Source organism: Trematomus bernacchii, unplaced genomic scaffold (genome assembly GCF_902827165.1).
Source record: "Trematomus bernacchii unplaced genomic scaffold, fTreBer1.1, whole genome shotgun sequence".
Classification (NCBI taxonomy): Eukaryota; Metazoa; Chordata; class Actinopteri; order Perciformes; family Nototheniidae; genus Trematomus; species Trematomus bernacchii.
Window position 1 is genome coordinate 315,146 of NW_022987966.1, and position 19,022 is coordinate 334,167.

The window sequence follows — 19,022 nt, forward strand, 5'->3', positions numbered from 1 at the left end:
AGCATGGCTGACATGATACTAAACACATTTTCTCATCAGTTCAGTACAATTGAATGTTCTTGTTCTGCATGGTTTCATTTGATCCTCATCCTCATCGTCAACAGCTTATAGTTGCCTTGCTTTCCCCAGCCACAACACCCAGCTCTGCCTGGGGGATTCCAAGGGGCTCCAAGCCAGCTTGGAGATATGATCCCTCCACCTGGTCCAGGGTCTGCCCCTCGGTCTCCTCCCAGCCTGAACCAACCCAACTGGCTCCTTTCAACCAAAGGAGCGGCGGCTCTACTCCGAGTCCCTCCTGGACACCTGAAGCTCTCACATGTTCCCTAAGGGCAGCATTCCTCTGGGATAAAAACCCATTTTGGCCTCTTGCATTGTTGATCTGGTTCTTGGTAGAAACAAAGTAAGCTCCTGCTGCTCTGATTCTCATCTCACGCTCCTTTGTCACATCACCAGAGAACAAGATCTACACAACACTTGAACTCTTTCAATACCTACAGGAGTAGACAGTCCATGGTCCTGCTGAGAACCAATCGATCCAATGAGGGCTGAAGGTCCGATGACACCATCAGAGCCACATCATCTGCAAAAAGCAGATGAGCATCCTAATGTTCAAACATGGTGCTTGTTATGGCCGATCCATGACCAACACAGAAAAGTCCAGAAATAAAGGAGAGTCGCCATCAGGTGCCCCATTCAGGACTCTGTTCAGGGTCTCAAGGGGGTCCAGATACTCCAAACTGCTGTTAGGTTCATAGGCAGAGACAACAGTCAGAGTTTGCCCGCCCCCCACCCCCCATAACCCGCAGGCGTAGGGAGGCAACCTTCTCACCCACTGGGGGGAACTGCAGCAGAGCATCCCTCAGCTGGAGACTTGTGAGTATCCCCACTCCCACCCAAAACATGTGTCTCCAGATGTGAGGATTTTGATTGTTTTAAAGATCAATATCTACCGGGTAGATGTTGGCTATGAAAATCTAAAGTCTTGAGCTCTTCCAACGCTACAACACAATAAAACAGGGCTGTTTCACTGAGCTCATGTGAAGCTGACTTTTTAAAGATGTGTTGTTATGGTGTGTAAGATCTCTCCTACAGCAGTTGGGGGGGGGGGGGGGGGGGGGGTGGGGGGGGGGGGGAGTCCAGCGGATCAGAGAAATCCTTGGTTGAGAAAAAGAGTGAAACGTTTTTTGAAGGCATGGTTTCTCATGCACTGTTCAGCTTTTGTGAGTTTGGGCTATTTTACTTCCATCTTCTCTAACGAAAAGAAAACACGCAACATTGAACTTTTATTATACTACACTTTGGCTATTTGCCTCTTTAGATTTCTTCTAAATGTAGTAATCCTTGGCGTTAGATAATTCCTCATTTACATATTTAAACATAAACCGAAAACATCTAATAGAAAAATTCATCGTCTCAATGTAAGTAATCGACTGGGGAAGTTTCATGGAGATATCTATTAGTTCAAATGTTCACCCCATTCACAAACAATATATTTTAAAGCATGGTTTCATTTAGATTATTGCTGTTTTTAAATTAAAGAAATGTCATCAATACCAAAACAATAATATTATACCAGTCAGGGGAATAAACAATCAACTTAATCAGGCCGAGATGTTAAAAACGTTTATTCAGCATATCATTATGTGCAATAATACAATATACAAATTATCTTTCTGTAGATATTACAATCCATATCATATTTAAAATGTGTTGTCACAACATGAAACACAGAATACATTCAGGGTCTGAGAAGGCGTCACAGAGGGTCAGAGGTGAGGGTCTCACCAGGAAACCACTGACGTTAGCTCCATCATCTGAGAGAAACCAGTGAGAGCACCTGTGCGTCTACACCCTGCCACCAGGGCCAACTATCTCAGATCCTTTTTCTGTGCATTCAGATAATAATTCAAATATTCTTTGACTTCACTCACCACAGAATGAACACTGTAGAAACACTAATAGAAATCATTTGATATCTGAGCAGTCCCGACAGGCTGTGCAGCACTGCTGGAATATACTCACTATATTTACTCCAGTATTCTACTTGTTTACAACATTTGAAGAACATTACATGTTTTTTTCAATTTCGTACTCATTTCTACTCCACTACACCTCAGAGGTAAATATTGTACAGTTTTAGATACTTTCAGATTACACTCTTCAACCCCTTCCTGTCCAGTGAGAACCACATCTCTCTAGATGTTGAATGTTTGTGAAAAACTGAAAGAGGAAGTTTTCCTTTATATCATGGGGAAATTGTCCCCCTTCTTAATCTGAATACATTTGAAAAAGGCTTTTAGAAGCAGTCAAATGCATACAGCGCTGGAAACAGGGCTGTTCATCTGAGGAACTTGTGGAAAGTGGCCTGTTTAGAGATATGTGGTTCTCACAGGACAGTAGGGATACAAATATGTGAGCATGTTTAAGAATATGATGCATTGCATACATACTTTTACTTAAGTAAGATTTGAAATGCGTTGGCTTTTACTTGAAGTGGAGTATGGTATGAAAACTTTATCTGAAGTAAAGGATCTGAGTCATTCTTCCACCACTGCTGCGCATTACACTGGCTTTAAATCACCAAGAGAGACGATTCTATAAAAACTAGAATCTAAGAGAATGGAATAGATCAGTTGCTGTGGAAACACAACAGCAAGATCGGCCCCGTCACTGAGGGGAAGGATGGGCGACATCTCCAGAGTGAGTAACACACACACACACACACACACACACACACACACACACACACACACACACACACACACACACACACACACACACACACACACACACACACACACACACACACACACACCACACACACACACACACACACACACACACACACACACACACACACACACACACACACACACCACACACACACACACACACACACACACACACACACACACACACACACACACACACACACACACACTCACTAACTATTATATGACTGCTGCCATATGAAAATCTCAAATTCAGAGTGATGATTTTATATTAAAAGTGAAGGATTCTTATTTAAAATATTGTTTAAAAACAAAATACATTTTCCTCACACTAAAAGCAAGGCATTCAGGATATAAAGGTTAGACAGCTCTTCTGCCATTTACATTCCTACACCACATTATACAATCAACCCTTCAGTCCTCTGCAGATCTTTGTGACCCAACAGGCGGCCAATCAGAGCTTACGAGCTTCATCTAAACTAGCTTGTGATTGGACAGAGTGTCCTGATGCTGGTAAAGTGCAGCAGTCTGCGGTCAGTCAGTTTTCATCTGCAGGATGAACCCTGCAGCTGTCAATCAAATGCTTCAGAACCCCTGAAGCCCCCCGTCTGTCCCTCAGGGGTCTTTGTCCTCCACATGTAGCCCCCCCTCACTCCTGGCTCTGCCACGGGACGACTGCACCTCCTCGTACGGGGGTGGGGGGTTGTCGGGGCTGGACAGAAGCGGGCGATGACCGCCATCTGATTGGCTGACGAGGGACAACGGGTGACAGCTGGGAGCCTCCTGAGCCAATAGGAGCTGGGTGGGTCCTGGCACTGAGCAGGGGGGGAGGCGCTGCCCCCAGCTGCCGTACATCGCCTCCTCGTAGGAGGGGAGGGAGACAGGAAGTCCGTCCACCATCAGGTCCAGCTGGTCCGAGGAGCGCCTGCTGCGGGACAGAGACAAACACTGACTCAGAGACAGGCACCAGACTGGGCTTCACTTTGTTCCCTAACGCAGCCTAAAGGGCACAGCAGGGATTCATGGGAATTTTGCGTTTGCAAAAAATGGAAACCTTTACACTATTTTAATTGAATACATGGTCCTGTAAACATCTGGTAATCTTAACGTGATTTTTAATCTCCTGCCATTAAAGCCTGATAGGGTTCAGTCAGATGTCTGAGAGGACTGCTCTATATTTCTGAATACTCTTCCATCTCTTAGGTTGTAGAAAGTTCTCTTTGAAGATAGATGTTATTTGTATAAAGAGTCTATTTTGTTCATCAAGAAAAGAGCAGAAAGAGACTCTGAGCAACAGTTCAATAAGAATAGAAGAAATGTGCTTCCTGTTTCCAATAATGCCTCTAACAGCCTTTAACTGCCTAGCAAAGCTTTTCTTCTTCTCAGCAGAAACAGAAGCTTAGTGGACTGATGAATCACAGTGTCACCTCTTCAAATAAACCACTGATTACACGGCAGTGAGTTTCAAACAGGTCAGGTGTTTCAGCACGCTGGTGGATTTTGTAATCATGTTTCCTTAACACACGTGAATATAAAAGAAGAACATCCCTTCTGTTATTCAGAGAAGAGGTTCTCTAACAGGGGGGAATCACTGCAGGGAATGATCCTCCTCTCACCTGTGTGATTGACAGGGGTAGAGGCGGGACTTGACCACCAAGCATGCAGTGGTGGTGAGCAGGAAGATGGACACGCCCACCGCCGTGGTGGCCATGCTGGGCATCGAGTCGTTCCCCCGGTCATCAGAGTTCATCTTCGGACCCTCTGAGGAGGAGGAGACACAGGATCAGAAACAACGACCACAGACACCGACAGACCCTCAGACAGACCCTCAGACACACAGACACTGACAGACAGCCCCACAGACCCTCAGACCCTCAGACAGCCCCACAGCCCCTCAGACCCTCAGACAGCCCCTCAGACACACAGACACTGACAGACCCTCAGACAGCCCCACAGACGCTCAGACACACAGACACTGACAGACCCTCAGACAGCCCTCAGACAGACACACAGACACACAGACACTGACAGACCCTCAGACACACAGACCCACAGACCCTGACAGACCCTCAGACAGCCCCACAGACCCTCAGACACACAGACACTGACAGACCCTCAGACAGCCCCACAGACCCTCAGACAGCCCCTCAGACACACAGACCCTCAGACACACAGACCCTCAGACAGCCCCTCAGACACACAGACCCTCAGACACACAGACCCTCAGACACACAGACCCTCAGACAGCCCCTCAGACACACAGCCCCTCAGACACACAGACCCTCAGACAGCCCCTCAGACACACAGACCCTCAGACACACAGACCCTCAGACACACAGACCCTCAGACAGCCCCTCAGACACACAGCCCCTCAGACACACAGACCCTCAGACACACAGACCCTCAGACACACAGACCCTGACAGACCCTCAGACACACAGACCCTCAGACACACAGACCCTCAGACACACAGACCCTGACAGACCCTCAGACACACAGACCCTCAGACACACAGACCCTGACAGACCCTCAGACAGACCCACATACACTGACAGACCCCCTGCCAGTAGCTGAGCAAACAGAGGCTGAGCTTCACAATGAAACAATCATTGAATGATTCAGCCTCCATCTGGAATCCCCTCTCCTCACACTGTACTCCTCCGCTCCACCTAACCCTAACCCTAACCCTAACCCTCCGCTCCACCTAACCCTAACCCTAACCCTCCGCTCCACCTAACCCTCAGCACTGCAATTCTATTATTCTCACTATAACCAACGTTATCTATTTTCAATTTTTACTACATATCACATAATTGTTTATTTTCTTTGTAAATATGTTTTTTTTTATTTATTAAGTGCCACTTTTATAAATATATAATATATACAAAATCTGTTCATACATCTTCTGTGTGTAGTGTGGACAGGGCTAGAGCTACAGATCATTGTGCAATTCTGTCTTGTAAAATGACAATAATAAAACCTTGAACCATTGAATTGATTAAAAAATCATTAAAGAATGAACTGTATGCAGCTAAAGGTACACACAGACATCTCTGGCCAAATATCCGACAGAAAAGGAGCATGTGGAAAGTGTCTGCACGCAGCTTCAGTTAAAACGTTGTTTAGGTGGTTGAGAAAACAAATTGAAACGCGTAGATCTGTAACAATGAGTGGAAGCTGTGGCAGAACAATCACCTGTGGTGGAAAACCCAGACAGCTATTATCTAACAGAAATAGATGATCAAACACACAATCTATGACGGGAGGTTTTGATCTGGTTCTGTGGGTCCCCTGATCTCCTGGCAGTAGATTTCCATGAGGCTCTGACAGCGTCATCACAGGGGAAATGTCTAATGGTTATCATGGTGGCATCGCCCACTTCCTCTTTCTGCACTCTGACTTCCTGTCGCATCGCGTTCTTAGTGAATGGGGAGAGGAAGTAGAACTGGTCTGAGTAATGTGAGGCTGAGACAGTCTCTGTGAAGTTAGGAGATGAACTTCAGTTTACATCAGACTCTTCCTCCTGATCTCAGCTTAACAGTCAGTCATTGAGACAAAACTCCAGTCCACTTAGGTCCAGTGGAGGTATAATACCACTCTGTAAAATACTCTGTTACAAGTCAAAAGTCCTTTGTTTCTTAACTAAAGTATGTAAGTATAACCAGGAACTACTTAAAGCTGTAAAAGTATAACAATGGGTGTTTCTCAATGTCGAGTAAAGCTGCTTCAGAGCCACTATTTCAAGCATACTACGTCATCGAGTGCCGCCGAAGTACTGTTCCAATCTCCAGCATACTTGGAAATCTACCGAGCCCGGCGTACTCCGTTTGGAGAAATATCGAGGCTGCACATGAGTAGACTCCGCGGTCTTAAAATCCCCACAATGCTTTGCGCACGGACCAATTTCCCCAAATCTGTGGCGGAAGATGTAAGGCGGGGCCTCTCATATGACGCACACCTGCACACTTGCTAGCCTGTTCTACTCTTCGTTTTCCGAATGCCAGGAAGTATTCTTGACTCGCTTCTGAAGCAAGATGCTCGGCAGACATGTGCTACCAAGCAAGCGTACTCGCGATTGAGAAACACCCAATGTCTCCTGTCATTGTTTACTTTAATGTACTACATCATCATCATTTTGCTGTTGTAGTTGTTTGAGGAGGCGCTCAATTTGGAACTATTTATTAAAGATGTCATTTTTATAACGGATTCAGTAGATTTTCTCTATTAGTTTTATTGGTAAATAAAATGAAAATGGTGGTTTAATAGTAACACAATTACCCTGATCCTAAATGACACAATTGTTAACAATGTTAAAGGGCAAAAGCAGCTATTACTTGTTTCTATTGAGACATGGAATGTTTTACATAAAAAATGATAACTAGGTAACTAAAGCTGTACAAAGAATGTAGTGGAGTAACAGTTTCATATTTTACTCTATAACAGAGTAGAAGTTAAAAGAAATATAAAAGCTTCGATACAGTAAAAGCACCTAAAATGTGTTGGTGAGTACAGTTCTTGAGTAAAGTCCACTGGCTGAACTATAAACTCTTTTTGTTGAAGCTCAGCCTGACACATCATGGCTGTAATCAGACATGTTTAGGTTGATATCTCTCCTCTGAGAGCCGCACCCAACCAGGATGTCCTCCTCTGCTTCCAGAACGCTCTGAACCAGGAGTGATGTCAGTGAAGACCAATGAGCTGCACCGCTGAGTCATTAGATAATAGCCTGAGCTCATCACTGAGTAATGCTGTGAAGCAGGGGCTGCTGGGAAATGTCAGGGGATGTTTGGAGTGGTCCGAGAACATCTGCTCACTGATTAGGAATTTTAAAGTCACATGATTGAAAACCTAGAGAGAGCAGTGGAAACCTCTGAAGCCACAGAGAGAATAAAATGTTCTTCACTGACGCAAACCACCCTGTGTTCAACTCTCGTAAAATCTGTCTGTAGGAAGGGCCAGTCATTCAAATACTCATACATCCCACACATATTTTGTGTTTCAACAAGTGGTGGAAGAAGTACTGAGATCCTTTACTTGAGTAAAAAGTAGAAATACCAGAGTCTAAAAATACTCCATAGAAATGAAAGTGTATTAAAAATGTACACTATCAGCAAAATGTACTTAAAGTATCAAAAGTCAAAGTTGTTATTGAGCAGTGTCTTGTATTATAACAGAACATGATGCTCTCCTGCTGTTATCTGCTCCTCAAGAGGTCTAAAGTTGTGGTTTGTCAATGACAAATCCATTTAACATTATAGATAGTAATATAGTGCTGCATCATACCATATGTTTTAATGTGTTAAAAGCAATGGTGTAATGTAACTAAGTATATGTACTCAAGTAGTCTGATTAAGTACTTTTTTGACATATACATATACTTTACTTGAGTAAGTGTGTTTTATGCTACATATCATTGTAATCCACTACATATTGGAAGCAAATATCATACTTTTTACTCCACCACAGTTTTTCAAGACTCACACTTTTTACATATGATATATGATAAGATGCAATACTGTTCTACATATATACCTAGTATTTTGTATATATCGTTAGTAAATTGGCTCCACATTGCAAAAACTACAAGTTTAAATGCTCCTACATTTACTTGTTAGTTGTGAAAACAGAATAATATTATATTCTATAATAATATAATAAATTATAATAAAAAAGGCATTATGCTTACCGAGTACTTTGATACTCAAAGTACATTTTGCTCAAAATACTTCTTCATAATTTGACTTGAAACTGAGTATTTTAGGACCATAGTATTTGTACTTTTACCTAAATTAAGAATCTGAGTATTTTTCCACCACTGGTTAATAGGGATCATGTGTCAAGAAAATGTAGTGTGGTGAAAAGAACATCATTCATCTCTGGGATGTAGAGCAGTGTAAAGTAACATAACATGGAAATATTGGATGGATATTGGCAATTCAATACAGAATAAAAAGCCCTTCAAAATGAATGTAGGCCCTGTAACTGATTCACCAGCACTAATATATGGTATGACCTGCCTGAAGTGAATATATCTGAACTATCTTTGTTGGTTGGAGTTTGAATCTGGATGGTTTTTGCACTTAATGTAAGTCGCTTTGGATAAAAGAAATGGAATGTAATGTGTTATTGTTGCACTCTCACCTCTGAGAGGGGTGCAGGCGGGGATGGGGGGCATCCACCTCCCGTGTCGGCACCTGGAGACGCGCACCTTGCTGTTGACATGGTAACCGGGCTCACAGAAGAAGTGGATGGAGCTCTTCTGGGGGAACCCCCGACACGGAGACGGGTCACAGCGGAACCCCCCATGCTCCGGCACCAGAGGGTGGGTGCAGTTACTGAGGCGGCCTGCAGGCAGAAACACACTCTGTGAGGCCTAATGCACTGGATTCATATATATACTACTTATGTGTAATATATAAATATACCTCTTCATAAATATGATATCATCAATGGCCCCCCTTAGTCAGACAATTCAATTCATCTTCTGTAATAAATCTGTAAATAACTGCAATATATACTTCGCCTCCAAATACTGTCACCTAGCTGCTTCCTCACAGCTGTTACTGGGACTGGATGTGTATTTTGAAAATTGTAAATTGTGTAATTTCGAATTTTATCTTTAATATTGTATGCATTCTCTTAATTAATATTAAGCTATATTTGGCTCTGATTCTGAGCCGGCTACTGGTTAATGCTTATATTTCTCAAAAATTAAACCATCGAACCATCTGCCTTCTTGCAAGCTGGGAAAATTAGGATTTTATTTTCCTTAAAAATGACTTATGGATGGATAGTAGAGTAGAAGTTCTATCAGAATATTCCTTTAATCTGTTCAATTAAGTAACTTCAGTACACACTTTCAGTACTGAAACTTCAGGACACACTCTTTTTGTAGGGCCATTTATTTGACAGAAAGTCAATCCACCAGCTGGGTTTCTCTTCCTACGTGCATCATGACTACTCACCCTTCAGTAGGAAAAAGTGGCATAAATTGGGAATACTCAAGTAAGGTACATGTACCTCTAATTTGTACTTAAGTCCTTGAGTTGTACTTGTTTGAGCAGACGGTGCAAGAACACATGTCCAGAGTGAAACACAGCAGGTGATGTTGTTCTGGTTCTCTGAGTGAGAGGCTCTACAGAAGGTCACAGTTTGGGTTAGGTATTAATATGAAACCCTGAATGCATGCTGCAGTTGTTTTTTTGCAGCATTAAAACGTTGCCCACAAACTCCTCTGCCTTACACAGCTGGCAGAGCTGTTACCACTTCCTCTATTTCTTCACCTGCATCTAAAGGGCTGCGTCGGCAGAACGATCGTTTCCACCGAGCTCCTTCACCCGAACACAGTGAAGAGTGGGTCAAGAGTAAGGAGAGGAACAGGCCGGAAGGAAAGATACAACGGTTCTGATGAGAAGAGGAAGAACCAGAGAGGTTCAAACCTGACAGAAAGTGTCTGCATCCTGAAACACGCTGCTAAAATGTAATGTTTCACAATCAGTCGCCATGACACCCTGCGTGCCACTGTTATAAACTACCTGGGTCGTGTTGGCAATAAAAGCTAGTATTCAGTCGGTTTATATTCACCAATAAATCCCAGAGGTTATGTAAAACATAGATAAATATCAGTTTTTCATAATTTCTTTAGTTGGAGATTTCTACGGTAGAATTCAACACGCTGCAAACAGAGACAACACAACAAATACAAGAAGCTCAAGCAGAGCACAAAGCAGCTGGGACACACTTTTTGTTGCCATTGTTGCCATGGTTATTGGCTTATAAAGTTATTAAGTCAACCATCGATCAGTGTTGTTGGAAAAATAAGGTTGAGTATTTTTTGCTTTATTTTAACATCATGACCACAACTGTCACAAGTAGCCTAATGTTCAAAATCTAAAATGCAAGTTTATTCAATTATTGTTTAAAACTAATTTAGTTGCAGTTTGACGGCATAAATACAATCATAAAGTCAAAACGAGTCATTCTGTCATAAAAGATGATTTGATTTGATTAGTTATTTATTAGCTATAGCTCAGACAATGTTTCACAGGTAATTGTTTTGTTTCATCAGATGGCTAAGCTAATAAGCTAATAAGCCAAAGGCCCTGCTTCAGCTGCAGGTGTTGTGTGCTGCTTCCTGCTGCACAGTTCTGTGCCTGCAGCGTGTTGAACTCTCACTGCTTTTTTCACTTGAGTTCTGTGTTTTATATCTTCCTGTGTGCTACAACGTATAAAGGACAAACCAAAGCAAAGACCGAATGAATAACAGATGGATGCCTGGGTGTTGGTCTCTGGGTGTCAGAGGGGTCAGGGAGGTCAGAGGTCGTACCTGCTGCGAGGAGCGGGGAGGCGGCCAGGAGGAGGAGTCTACACACCAGAGTGACGCGTCCCCACGGCGATGGAGACAGGACGGACGCAGACATCAAACCTGATCCTGAGGACACGACAGGGATAGAGTCAGAAGCAGAACACCCACACACACGCATGTTTCATTTTCAAAACCAAAATGTTTCTGGTGTAGTTGAGTCATTGTTTGACCTATAAATGTAACACCCTACAATTGACCTAAATGTAGGCTAGCTGCTGAGCTCTTATCTCCAGATTAAACCACGACTGTAAACCTGCCCCCAGCCTTCAGAGCAGCGATAGTGAAACTGAAATGTGTGAACTCTGACTAGACAGACCCTCTCAGAACAGAAACCAGCAGCACCACAACAACACAACTCTCTCTGCAGATGACTCGTCCAGAACACGGCAACACGCACTGTAGGAGCCAAAACGTTTATTTAGTTGTTGTTGATTGTTTCTATTATTTTGTCATTTGTTTACACCACAATAAGTCTTTATAATAAGTCCAGGGGCCAGTACGCCAGTTTCTACGCATTGTTTGCGATTTATAAAAAACAAACTTGACGGGAAAATGTGCGGTCCTCCACGCAAACTCTGACCCATGCGTCTAAGCATGGGTCTAAGCCAGGGGTGGGGAACCTCCGGCCCCCGGGCCGTATACGGCCCGCGAGACAATTTGATACGGCCCTCGAGGTAACACACGCAAAAAAGAAAACAAATTAAGAAATCTAGACCGCATAGTGGGTGCCTGTTTTTCCTGGCCAAGGTCAGGGTCCTTGAACACAACACGAGCCTAACGTGTCATCGCGTGGTGTATGAGGTGACGGAGAGCACCAGAACGCCGCTCCGGGCCGGGACTTCAGAAATGTCAGTACCCATAAGGAGCCGTACACATGCCGCAGTTTTTGCGTGGCTGTGTCTTTAGTTGAAAGCCCAGTGGCGATCTGTTCATCTGTCATACTGATCATACAGCCAATACCTTTGTTGCTATTAGCATCTGGTTAGCTAGCTATGCTAACGAATATAAGAAGCTTTTTCTACAACCAGTGAGGTAAAGGCACATCTTTATATGATCATTATAGTTATAAAAACATAAGAGAATAAAGTAAACTACTATATAAAATACTATATGACAGTAAAAAAAAGTTGTTATTAATAAACAAGAATACAGTTTGAAAGGGGAGTGATTTGTAAAATATCCATAAAGAAAAATAAAATCTGCTTCCAGTTCTGTTTCATATGGGTGTTGAGAGATGTATCCATAGATCTCCTAATGTTGCTCTCAAAGTGCATCAGATTGATGCTTTTAACTTCAACATTTAAAAACAAATCTTCCCGGGGGAGCATGGAGCGTCCGGGGGGGACCCCCCATAGAGGAGGTTAGGTCCCCCCCCCCACTTAAATCATGTCCACATGGATAGGATACTAAATTGCACACATCTTGTGTCCATATCTTTCTGTTTTGGTGGTCATGCCACAACCGTGCACGTGCATGCATACGCGAGCCAAATGAATGGGCTGTGATTTTAGTATTTTTAAGCAGAGGTCAATCATTTGTACGGCCCTCGGAGGTTGTTGAACAAATTGAAATGGCCCTTGAGAGGAAAAAGGTTCCCCACCCCTGGTCTAAGCACTAAGCACTAAAACGGGAGAGACGAGAAACTGCGACACCGTTGGCAGAAGGAAGAATGGAGAGAAATATGTGGAAATAATACCATAAATAAAATGTTACCTCTCATTTATCATATATGAAGAATTATTTTTCACAAATTGATTAAAGCCAATCTTAAAATGATTAAACAAACGCCTGTTTGAGACTCCTCAGTGCACACAAAAACATAACTTGGAGAAATAAATAAATACGGAAATGTTATTGATCACCCCTCGATTATGTTCTCTTGTTAAGAAATGTATTCTCATAAATGATGCGGTAAGCAGGAGGACAGAATTACTTTAAACTGACGCTGTTTTGCATTTCTATAGGTTGTATCAAGGCCGTATTCATGGAGTCAACATTGGGGGGGACCAAAAATTCAATCAAAATTTGAATACAAATTTCCTGCCATTCTAAAGGAAAATATATAAAAATTCACTAACACGTGGGATACTTTAAAACCTGTTAAACCCCATGCCCCCGCCCGTGGGGGCAAAAAACAACAATATTCACGAAACTGTGTCTCGGTCTTTTGGAGGGACACTATCATTTACACTTTTTTACTATGTTCAATCTGAATTTACTTTAAAAACAACTATATTGATTCTGAATTTTTCTACATCCAACTCACAGGTTTATCATTGCTTTGAGAAAAAAGATTATTAATTTACCCATTTTAGAAGTGAAGATATAGTCAATTAATAATAATAATAATAATAGCTTGCATTTATATAGCGCCTTTCAAGGGACCCAAGGTCGCTTTACAAGTAATAGGGCAAAAACAAACATAACAAAACAAAAGTCAGACAGACAAAACAACAGATCGATTAGGGGCCGAAAGCCTTGGCAAACAGATGGGACTTGAGGGCCCTTTTGAAGGCGTCGAGTGTGGGGATGTTGCGAATCTCCGCAGGGAATTGTGAAACTTAGCCTCCGTACGGACTGCTTATTGGGAACAGGTCACAATGATGAGCCAAGTTTAGCCTGTTGAGCGACATCATTTATTGGAAGTTTTGATGCTACACACACCTTCCTGTGATGAGAGAATGCAAACCTGGTCTCAGCCTAAATGTAAATGTCAATGTGTGTGTGTGTGTGTGTGTGCGTGCGTGACTGGCATGGTAAGGCAGGGACCCTCCCTCACCGCTCCAGAGATGACTGGCATGAAAGCACTAAAGACACGCACGCACGCACGCACGCACGCACACACACACACACACACACACACACACACACACACACACACACACACACACACACACACACACACACACACACACACACACACACACACACACACACACACACACACACACACACACACACACACACACACACACACACACACACACACACACACACACACACACACACACACACACACACACACACACACACACACACACACACACACACACACACACACACACACACACACACACACACACACACACACACACACACACACACACACACACACACACACACACACACACAACACACACGCACACACCACACACACGCACACACACACATCTCACGAACACACTCTGCGTGGGAGCTCTGGATCTTAGTCATCACGGCCCTCTGTGATATTAAAACTGCTGTCATTTTTGTCAACACAATTCTAATACACACAGAAAACTCTAAAGACATTCAGAGATATGTTGTACCTCAGTAAAAGTAGCAAAACTATAATTTAGAAATAATTTGTTAAGTGTAAAAGTCCTGCATTAAAAAAATCATACAAAAGTATCAGCACCAAAATATACGTATATAAGTACCAGAAGTGAAAGTACTCACTACGCAGGTCCATTTCAGAATAATACATATAATATTATTGATATAATTATTGATGAATTAATGTGTTAATCATTGTAATGCTGTAGCTGTCCAAGTTGGACAAGAAAAATATTTAACTTTATATACTACTGGGTAGTTTATATTTAATACATCATTATAGTTATTAATTTATATTATTTATTAATTATTGCACACTGCAAGGTAACATTAGGCATTGAAATGTTATTTTATGTAAAAAGCGTACTATTTGAGACTGGGAATGAACAATAGTAAATATTCAAGTAAAGTACCTTAACACTGTACTGAAGTACTGTAAATGTATTTGAGCAGCACTGCCGACATTACTTCATGAAAAGAGCTGGGAACACATTTTCAGAAGCATATCAATGATATGGTGACCTCACAGCTGGGAGACCCTCTCTGCTGCAGATGATCTTACAAAGCAAACACTGAGCATTTTCACTCCTCTCCATCCTTCATCATGAGGAGGCTTCAGTTACAGCAACAGAGCTGTGGGATAACAACTGCTGAGCACACGCTCTGAGGAGCACACGCTCTGAGGTGCACACGCTCTGAGGAGCACACGCTCTGAGGAGCACACGCTCTGAGGAGCACACGCTCTGAGGTGCACACGCTCTGAGGAGCACACGCTCTGAGGAGCACACGCTCTGAGGTGCACACGCTCTGAGGTGCACACGCTCTGAGGTGCACACGCTCTGAGGAGCACACGCTCTGAGGTGCACACGCTCTGAGGAGCACACGCTCTGAGGAGCACACGCTCTGAGGAGCACACGCTCTGAGGAACACACGCTCTGAGGAGCACACGCTCTGAGGAGCACACGCTCTGAGGAGCACACGCTCTGAGGAGCACACGCTCTGAGGAGCACACGCTCTGAGGTGCACACGCTCTGAGGAGCACACGCTCTGAGGAGCACACGCTCTGAGGAGCACACGCTCTGAGGAACACACGCTCTGAGGAGCACACGCTCTGAGGAGCACACGCTCTGAGGAGCACACGCTCTGAGGAACACACGCTCTGAGGAACACACGCTCTGAGGAACACACGCTCTGAGGAACAACTATTGGTCCATCAGAGCACTCATACCACTGTGAACATACTGAAACTAACTGGAGTCAAAGTATGTCAGAAAGTACCACACAGGAAATTATTGTGCAGTAAAAAGTTCCTGTGTGTTTTACTAACATGTATTATGTTTAATTATAATAGTAATAGTAATGCTGCATCTACTGTATGTGGATGATGCATTTTACTGCATTTTATTTCCAAGCTCCTTCTTGGAAATATTTTCAGTCACACAGGAAATGATATACTTAATGTTTCCAGCCAAAACAAGAGATGTGTTTGGTGAAAACAGGGGAGGAGCAGGGTGTAGAGGAACCACACCTGCCGGAGGGGGTAGATCAGTAGCTGAGTGAACTCTGCTCTTTCTGCCCTGCTGCTCACTGTTTCTACAGATCAAAGTTTAGCCTCAGGGTTTGATTTGTCTCTTTTATAAAGAACTGACTCATCTGTGCAGTAGATACCAGTGGACATGACTTAGTTACAAGCAACCACCCTGCATTCAAAATCTAGGGGTATCAGCATCAATATAAACTTAAAGTACTAAGACTAAGAGTACCTATTTTGCAGAATGGCCTATTTCATAACAATGCATATTCCATGAATAGATCATGTAATGCATCATATTCTGTGTGTTCACCACTTCTGCTGGTAAGTGAGGGCTTCATTTGACCTAAGGACTTACACTGCTCGGTACTATAAACAATGCATAATCATTGTATTAGTTGATTTGTGTTCTGTAATAGCAATCTGAATCTGCAAAGTAACTAAATGCATCACTTATTGCATCCGAGATGAAGGAGGGTGGAAGGAGAGAGTAACAGAATCACTTAAATGAAGTGTACAGTAAACACAATCTCATATAAGTGATGAGGAATGAACACTAAATGAACATTCATTGACCATCGACACAAAGCGATGTCTGAGCAATGATCTGAATCATCAAACATTGACGTAGTAGTCCTAACCTCGTCTACTTCCCTCTGTTCCTGCACCTCCAAGCTTCACCACTTTTCTTATTTTATGAGAATTGCTTATACATGTGATTTTCCAATAAAGATCCTATACAGAAGAGGACATATGAACTGTTGTTTGGGGTCTCAGAGACTTTAGCTTTTCAGTTCTAAGTGGTAACTTAGAACTCTTCCTACAGACACTTCTACCACATCCCTATCCATGTGTGAGGAGTCTGAGTTCCACTTCTCTAATCAACCTGAAACATAAGCAACATTACCAGAGAAAACCAAAGCTGCCATCGTCACAGCCGGACAGCACTGAGGAAGAGAAGCCAGTGTTTCTCACAGACAACGCCTTCAAAACGTCCTCTTGTCTATATTTAATTTGATATAATCATATATGACAAATATAGCAACCACAAGAAACCTGCTCCTTCCTGCTCAGTGAGATGATGGGATGTTTGGGTGTGTTAATGCTCTGAACAGTACACACAGTACACAGCAGTGTGCTGGTCTCTGTATGATGTGCTGCCACAGATTGCTGTTTGCCTTCAATCACTGAAACACTTCCCCCTCTGAACACGGTCAAATTAAAAGCTAATTGAACATTGAAGCTGAATAAATATGAATGACAGAATCACACAAGTTTTTTTGATTGATCGGGTTAGCCTTGTGATATAGAACAACTGGGAATAAACAACAATATAATGATTGTAAAAGGTGAAGCTCATACTCAATGTTCCTGCAGGTAAAGCAGGCAGTAGGCTCCATATTAGCTCCCGCTGTCTGCCACTTCCTGTGCAGCTTTTTACAGATGAATTAATGTAGTTATTACCAGGTCTGTATGTTTTGCGGAACAGTGATAAATACATTTGTATTTAATTGCACTAAAAAGGCACCCAAGTGTGTCTGGAGCACAGGCCTTCTCAGTGTTATCTGTGGGGGGGGTCAAGTGGGGCCACTAGAGTCCCAGCAGGTCACACACACACAGTCACATACATCCAGGCATTCACTTTTTTTTTTAATACATCTAAAGTTGAAATATTAAACTAAATCATTATCATTTCATCTGAAAACATGTGTTTTCATTTTCTGGTTTATGAAATGGCAAAAAAAAAGTGCAGAAATTATTCTGTGAAGTCTTCAATCGCCTCTTTTGTCCAACCAACCGTCTGAACCTCATCACAGTCCTGAACACATCCAGGGACTGACAGAGTACACTGTGGCCCCCCAGGGACCACCTCATAGCTCCACACTGTGGCCCCTCAGGACCACCTCATAGCTCCACACTGTGGCCCCTCAGGACCACCTCACAGCTCCACACTGTGGCCCCTCAGGACCACCTCACAGCTCCACACTGTGGCCCCTCAGGACCACCTCATAGCTCCACACTGTGGCCCCTCAGGACCACCTCACAGCTCCACACTGTGGCCCCTCAGGACCACCTCATAGCTCCACACTGTGGCCCCTCAGGACCACCTCATAGCTCCACACTGTGGCCCCTCAGGACCACCTCACAGCTCCACACTGTGGCCCCTCAGGGCTCTGCACTGCATTTAGTACCACAGGTTAAAAGAGCCTTTGTTCCTCAGTGGAAGCTTCATGACTTCACAATAATATTCCTGTGGTTATTAACTATCAAGAACCATCCCCCTAACAATCACTGTCACACTGACATGAACATCATCACTGTCACATAATTACAAGTCTTATCCACCTACCCCATGTTTAAAGCTATCTGTTCCATGAATCATCCAAGATCTATTCCAGCAGCCTCTGCGCTCTGTTGTCTGTTGATTTTACATATCAGTTATATTTTTATGTTTACATTGATTGGCCTGATTTGTTGTCCTTGTTTTAGATGTAGGCCTATGTCCATTCCGGTAATATTAATAAAGCTGATGTGTTGACATATTAAATAAAGCTGATTCTGGTCCTCGTTCTGTCACCAGAAGGTTTAATTAATAGGCAATAAGCAGTTCATGTTTTCTCTGTATGAACTCACAGCTACAGCAATTCAGTTGATTTGATCAAAGGCTATAAAATAGAACCCCGCGGAGGGACACAGTGTGACGGTATGTTATATGTGTATAGCTTATTGATTTTAAAAGCGTGCCGGCAGGTCTCTGATTGGACCAAGTATTTATACCAAATGTCTCAAAGTCTCACCTGGGAGCCGCGGAGAGGCAGCAGCGGGAGGCGGAGGTGAGGCGGAGGGGCTGTAGGCTGGAGGAGCTCCTCTGGTTCCCCGGCAGGTGAGATGGCTCGCGGCTGTAGATCTCCGTCAGCTCCGCTCCTGCCTCAGCAACAAGTGGGTGCTGCTCCGCTACCTCGCGCTGACTCATCGATCAGCTGTGTTTGCGAGCAGCCCGGGCGGTGATTGGCTGCTGCGAGCAGCCAATCACCGCCCACCTGCGCGGCTCCGTCAAGTTCTGGAAAAGCTCCCATTA

General features: G+C 43.4%; 1 protein-coding gene across 2 annotated transcripts; it reads right to left on the reverse strand.

The window, feature by feature from the left end:
- Positions 1–2,876: 2,876 nt before the first annotated feature.
- zgc:152863 (uncharacterized protein LOC562658 homolog) lies at positions 2,877–18,910 on the reverse strand. Of its 2 annotated transcripts, none has more exons than XM_034115936.1 (5): positions 18,742–18,910; positions 11,059–11,163; positions 8,874–9,077; positions 4,349–4,493; positions 2,877–3,657 (listed from the first exon to the last, which is right to left on the reverse strand). In XM_034115936.1, exons 2-5 carry the CDS (start codon positions 11,150–11,152, stop codon positions 3,348–3,350), a joined length of 753 nt encoding a protein of 250 aa, XP_033971827.1. In that variant the 5' UTR covers positions 11,153–11,163; positions 18,742–18,910; the 3' UTR covers positions 2,877–3,347. The 2 variants fall into 2 exon arrangements, with proteins under 2 accessions (XP_033971827.1, XP_033971826.1); XM_034115935.1 differs by having other exon boundaries at positions 2,877–3,660; positions 18,742–18,903.
- Positions 18,911–19,022: the final 112 nt, after the last annotated feature.

Excerpts from the sequence above, each read along its gene's own strand:
- zgc:152863 (XM_034115935.1), bottom strand. The coding sequence starts at position 11,152 with ATGTCTGCGTCCGTCCTGTCTCCATCGCCGTGGGGACGCGTCACTCTG. Across the intron at positions 9,078-11,058 it reads CTCCCCGCTCCTCGCAGCAG|GCCGCCTCAGTAACTGCACC; the intron begins GTACGACCTCTG and ends TTCTGCCTGCAG. Across the intron at positions 3,661-4,348 it reads TACCCCTGTCAATCACACAG|CAGGCGCTCCTCGGACCAGC; the intron begins GTGAGAGGAGGA and ends TCTGTCCCGCAG.